The following is a 5,779-nucleotide window of genomic DNA, read 5'->3' as shown; positions in this document are numbered from 1 at the left end:
AACGAAATAGAAAGATATAACTAATAATTTACAAATATGTTATTCTCATATTTAATCACAAATATTTTCATCTAATAATATTTTCTACTATTTTTTACATTTTAAACATTTAACAAGAATTAATTTGCATTATGATAATTCATTTCAATGATCTATCAAACATAAACACCATGTTTTAATCAAACAATGAATACATTCATTACATTTAGACAACAATTAAGAAATAATTAACAATTTCACAAATCATTATAATAATATAATGAAAATACGAATAAAATGCATAATTTCGTGACCATATATTTCTTTTATTCTTATTCTGTTATTATTTATATTTTTTATTTATTTTATTCATTCGATTGTTTAATAAAAAATATATTCAATTTTATTATTTGTTTATTATTATTATTAATTATTTTTATTTATATATTAATTTGATTATTATATTTGTATTATATCATTTTTATATTTATTATTATTTATATTTTGTATTATTATTTATTATTATTATTATCATTTTTATTTTTATTTATCATTTTGTATTATATTATTCATTATTTAATGAATTTAATATTTATTATGAAATCATTTATTAATTATTTCATTTTATAATGATATATTAATTAAATTATTTGTTATATCACATCGATTATTCAATATTTAATAATAGAATTTAATGATATAAGATTAATATAATAGATATAAATAAAATGATGAATATTGAAACAATCATTTAAAATCAAAAATAAATAATAAGAAATAAGAATATAATATAAATAATAAATAATAAAGAAAAGAAAGATAATAAAAGAAATAAATAATAAATATAAATCAAATGATAATAATAAAAACAAATAATAAATAAATGATAAATAAATAAGAATAATCAAAAATATAATAATAAAAATTAAAATTAAATCAAATCAAAATAATCAAAAAAGAAATGAAAATATGAATCAAATGAAAATAAATAAAATAGAAAAATAAGAAATAAAGAAATAATAAGAATAAAGAAGAATAATAAGAAAGAAAAGAAATATAAATAATATTAATAATAAATTAAAATAAAATAAGAAATGAAAATATAATAATAATAAATAATAAAAATATGAAAGAATAAAGATAATAATAATATAAAATGATGATATTAAAGAAATTATTAAAATATAAAAGAAAGATAAAAGAAAACAATAAAATATAAAATAAATTCATTTTAATATAAATCATTTAAATAATTAAACAATAAAATTATTTTATAATAATGAAATATTTCATAAATATAATAAAAATGAACAAATAAAAGAATAGAGAAAAATAAATAAAAGAATAATAAATAATAAAATAATCAATATACTAAAAAGAAAAAAAGATAATAAATAATATATATAAATAAAAATTATAAAAATAAAAATGAATAAAATAAATTGCATAAATAAAATAATGTTAAATAATTTATCAATAAATTAAACGCTTTTTTTATTTCATATTTCTAATTTCTATAATAAAAAATACATCCTTTATTTCATCATTCTTTTCATCATTTATTATCTCATTTTGAATTATTCCTTTTTATCTTCTTTCTTTTTATATTCTCAACATTCTACTTTTATTCTCGTCATTTTTTTCTATTTCATATTTTCACTTTTTTTCTTTCATATCATTCTTTCTCTTCATTTTTCTCTTATTTCATTTTTTGTTGTTGATGAAAACACAATAAACACGATTCAATCAACTTTTTGAAATATAAATAAAAAACTAATAAAATAAGAATTAGTAGTTCTTAATTTATCTACTTCTCTTTGACCAGGTGAGATTACATCCCTTCCTTCACTCTTTACGGAGTCATGTTCATGAGGTAATTCTATGTCTTTATATTCACTTCCATGTTATCCACAGTATTTCATTAAGTCTTTCATATTTATAATTATTATGTCTTTTATCATTCTTTCATATTGTATTATTATACCTTGTTCTTTTATCATTCTTACTGATTCTATATTGATTGATTAATTTGTTGTTATTATTACTGGAATTACATTCATTTTAGTTTATTAATTTGTATTATTTTGAAATGGAGAATTCTATACATTTCAATTTTGTTAGTAAATGCTAGAATTATCTTCTTATTTCATATTGTTGACATGTCATTTATTATTCATATTTATTTTATTTTATCTTCTATATAAATATCTGGTATTTTATGAAATATTCATTTTTATTAACTATTTATTGATTCAATACAATGAATACTTCATTATTTTATATTCTTCAATGGAATTTACTTATTTCATTTTTATTAAATATTAATTTCATTTTATTTTATTTCATTTTATTCTCAATTTCTTCATCATTCATTATATTTATTGTTATTTATTATCTTTTTCTTGTTTCTTTCATCTATTCATCTTCTTCTTTTATTCATTTCTTAAACTCTTCTTCTTTATTTATCTTTATTCTTCTTTCTTCTATTATCTCTTTAATTTCTGTAATATATAATTTTCATTTTAATATTTATTATATTTAATCAATAACATTATTAACTTTTTATCTTATTTTCTTCTAGTTCTGATAGTTCATTTGTTCTTCATTATTTATTCTATATTGTTTTCTCTCCAATTATCTTCTCTAGTTCTTCTAATTTCCTTCTTAGTATTTCTTCTCTCATGATTTGAATTACTCATTCTTGTATTTGTTTTAATTTCTTCCTGCTTTCTTCTTTGATGGAATCTATTTCTTTGATTCTATAATTATTCAACTCGACCCACTTCTTTTGTACTTCTGTTTTTGTCAGTGATATTGTTTTCTTCTTCTTCATTTTGTTAAAATTTACATCTTTGATATCTTCTTCATTGTTCTGGTTTTCTTTTTCTTCTGATATTTGATAAATTGTTTCAATCTTATTATTTTCTTCTTTCTGTTTCTTAATTTATCTTCTAATTCCTTGTTTTTTTCTTCTTTCTATTTCTTTGGCTTTGTTATTTCTTCTTCTTGTTGTTTGATTTTATCTTTTGTTTTATTGCTTTCTTCTTCTTGTTTATTTCTCTTGTTTATTTCTCTTTTTCTTTCTTTAATCTATTAGTTTCTTCTTTCTTTTGTTTCTCTAAATTTTCAATTCGTATTAGTTCTTCTTTCTGATAGAATTCTATCTGGTGTTTACTCTTCTTTCTTTCTATTTCGTTGCCTTTCTTCTTTACTTCTTCTTTCTCTTCTTTTTTCCTTATTTCTTCTTCTTTCTTTTGTATTTCTCCTTTTCTTCTATTTTCCATTTCTTTTATTTCTCTTTCTTGTTCTATTTCTTTTTCTCTCATATCCTTCGATTATCTCTTCCTCTATATCCCTTTCTTGTTCTTGTATTATTTCTTTTATTATTTCTTCTTTTCTTCAATTTCCATACGTATTTCTTCTTGTTCTTCTTCATTCTAACATAATTTCTCTTTCACTATCCTATCTCTTCAAATCTATTTATCATTTCTTGTATTATTTTCTTTTTTCTTTTTCTTTTGTCTCTCCTTCATTGTCTTTTCTTGTAATATCTTTTGTTTCTATATCTTTTTATTGTTTATTCTCATAATAGTATTGATTAAACATTTTATCTACATTTGGTATTTGTGGTTATAATAATTACTTTTCTTTTTGTTATAATTGTGATTATTTGAGAATGTACTATGGTATTTATAATATGATAATTAATATTAAAATGATTATGGCTATTATTTTGTTGATAATGATTATAGTTATAGCATTGATAATGTATTCTAAATCTATTTGTTGGTGCATTATTATTTCTATATGATTTTCGTGGCATTATTGTGTTGTAGGAATAGAATAATAAGAATAAAATATAAATAACAGAAGGAAAAAGGAGTAAGGAAATAAAAGGATAAAATAATCAAAAATAATATAAAGAAATAAGAAATATATGATACAAAAGAAAGAGAACAACAAGAGAAAATAAAATAATAATAAAGAGGGAAATAAAATAAAAAATAAGAAATAAATAAGAATGAAATAATAAAATAAATCAGTAATAAAATACAAATATTCAGTGTTTAAATAAGTTTAAAGATTAGTAAGAAATAAGAATAAAATAAAGAATAAGAAATAAATAAAATAAAAAGCAATCAATTAAGTATTAATAGAATTTGTATTTATTATTTGTTATTCAATGGAGATTAATCTTATCAATGAATCTTCATATAATTCATCAATATATGTTTGGTTGTTGTAGAAGTAATGTTCAATGACATTCATCATATTTTTAATTACAATGTTTTTAATTTCTTTTATGATGTTAATTTCAAATTTTAATTGTTTAATTAATTTAATACTTTCTACATTTATTAATTAATTTATTGAAATTACTATTGTATTTATTTTGATATCTTTTATTTTCTCTATTTTAATTATTATATTCTTCATTTCTTTATACTTATTTCTTTTATTCAAATAGATTCAATTAATTATGATATGCAACAATAATCATATCAAATAATAGATCAGTTTTATTCTTTTTATATAATACATATATATATGGTATTTTATGATATTATCATTCATTTTTAATATTATTTATTTGTTCAATATCATATTGATGTATTTGTATTAGAACATTGTTTCATATGTTAATTTTTTATATTTATTATTTCATTTGTATTTTCTTAATATTTAATATGATATTACCAATATGATCATATTTCTCATTTTGTGATTTTTTATGACAAATAAAAGATAATATAATGTGTTCTATTGTTGATATATATTTACAAAGTGGGTAATCACCAGTAAATAAACAAAAAATAAAGGAATTAGAAGAAATGAAATAATGAACAAACAATAATAAATGTATTAAAATAACTGAATTAATTTTATTGTAATAAATGTTTTAATTTTTATTAATCATCTCTTTTTTCATAATATATATATTAGTATTTGAAATACTCTATTGGAATTCTCATATTTTTCTTTAATTCTTCTTCACATCCACACTTCTCAAAACAGTTAGCTCCTATTTTACTAATTGATGATGGTATATTAATTGATGTTAATGATGAGCAATGTTTAAAACACTCATGTCCTATTTCACTAACTGTTATTGGTATATTAATTGATGTTAATGAATAACAACCAGAAAAGCAATGATTACCTAATTTACTAATTGAAGATGGAATAATAAATTCATTGATATCTTTCTTTTCAATATTCTTTCTATTTATTACCTGCAAACCTTCTGGTATTTCAATACTAACTAACAATGGTTCATTCATAAATATTCTTTCTTGACTAATAAATTGTAGTTTATCTATATTCATACTAGTTAATGATGAACATTTATCAAAACATTTATTTCCTATTTCACTCACAGATGATGGTATATTAATTGATGTTAATGATTTACATTCTTTAAAACAACTATTTCCTATTTCAGTAACTGATGTTGGTACAACAACTGACGTTAATGACGAACATTCATAAAAACAATTATTTCCTATTTTAATAATTGATGTTGGAATACTGATAGATGTTAATGAACAACATCCAAAAAAGCAATAATCACCTAATTTAGTAATTGATGTTGGAATATTAATTGACGTTAATGATGAACATTCAGAAAAACATTCTTGCTCTATTTCATCAACTAACGGTGGAATAACGATTGATGTTAATGACGAACATTTGTAAAAACAATTCCATCCTATTTTACTAATTGATGATGGTATATTAATTGATGTCAACGACTTACATTCAGAAAAACAATTCATTCCTATTGATGTAATTGATAAAG

General features: G+C 18.8%; 1 protein-coding gene across 1 annotated transcript in view, besides 22 other annotated features; it reads right to left on the bottom strand.

Moving 5' to 3' along the window:
* The first annotated feature begins 319 nt into the window (after window positions 1-319).
* Window positions 320-391: a sequence feature (AT_rich).
* Window positions 392-393: 2 nt separating this feature from the next.
* Window positions 394-556: a microsatellite.
* A 5-nt stretch (window positions 557-561) lies between these two features.
* Window positions 562-709: a sequence feature (AT_rich).
* A 22-nt stretch (window positions 710-731) lies between these two features.
* Window positions 732-915: a microsatellite.
* Window positions 916-955: 40 nt separating this feature from the next.
* Window positions 956-1,129: a microsatellite.
* A 1-nt stretch (window position 1,130) lies between these two features.
* Window positions 1,131-1,204: a microsatellite.
* A 3-nt stretch (window positions 1,205-1,207) lies between these two features.
* Window positions 1,208-1,269: a sequence feature (AT_rich).
* Window position 1,270: 1 nt separating this feature from the next.
* Window positions 1,271-1,434: a microsatellite.
* Window positions 1,435-1,440: 6 nt separating this feature from the next.
* Window positions 1,441-1,508: a sequence feature (AT_rich).
* A 5-nt stretch (window positions 1,509-1,513) lies between these two features.
* Window positions 1,514-1,689: a microsatellite.
* A 47-nt stretch (window positions 1,690-1,736) lies between these two features.
* Window positions 1,737-1,764: a sequence feature (AT_rich).
* Window positions 1,765-2,143: 379 nt separating this feature from the next.
* Window positions 2,144-2,187: a sequence feature (AT_rich).
* A 116-nt stretch (window positions 2,188-2,303) lies between these two features.
* Window positions 2,304-2,331: a microsatellite.
* A 20-nt stretch (window positions 2,332-2,351) lies between these two features.
* Window positions 2,352-2,513: a microsatellite.
* Window positions 2,514-2,892: 379 nt separating this feature from the next.
* Window positions 2,893-3,066: a microsatellite.
* Window positions 3,067-3,183: 117 nt separating this feature from the next.
* Window positions 3,184-3,297: a microsatellite.
* Window positions 3,298-3,319: 22 nt separating this feature from the next.
* Window positions 3,320-3,418: a microsatellite.
* Window positions 3,354-3,539: a microsatellite.
* A 70-nt stretch (window positions 3,540-3,609) lies between these two features.
* Window positions 3,610-3,735: a microsatellite.
* A 132-nt stretch (window positions 3,736-3,867) lies between these two features.
* Window positions 3,868-4,038: a microsatellite.
* A 71-nt stretch (window positions 4,039-4,109) lies between these two features.
* Window positions 4,110-4,773: a repeat region.
* Window positions 4,774-4,829: 56 nt separating this feature from the next.
* Window positions 4,830-4,894: a sequence feature (AT_rich).
* A 25-nt stretch (window positions 4,895-4,919) lies between these two features.
* Window positions 4,920-5,779, bottom strand: part of EDI_197730 (uncharacterized protein) — a gene marked incomplete at both ends in the record, with an annotated part of 2,568 nt that continues 1,708 nt past the window's right edge. The window contains one exon of the mRNA XM_001733230.1: window positions 4,920-5,779. This exon is cut by the window's right edge and continues 1,708 nt beyond it. Within this exon, the coding sequence (XP_001733282.1) occupies window positions 4,920-5,779 (860 nt within the window).

The sequence above is a fragment of the Entamoeba dispar genome, genomic scaffold, assembly GCF_000209125.1.
Source record: "Entamoeba dispar SAW760 scf_1105229458977 genomic scaffold, whole genome shotgun sequence".
NCBI lineage: Eukaryota > Evosea > Mastigamoebida > Endamoebidae > Entamoeba > Entamoeba dispar.
Note: the sequence above shows the minus strand (reverse complement) of the source record. Positions and strands in the feature narration are given on the sequence as shown.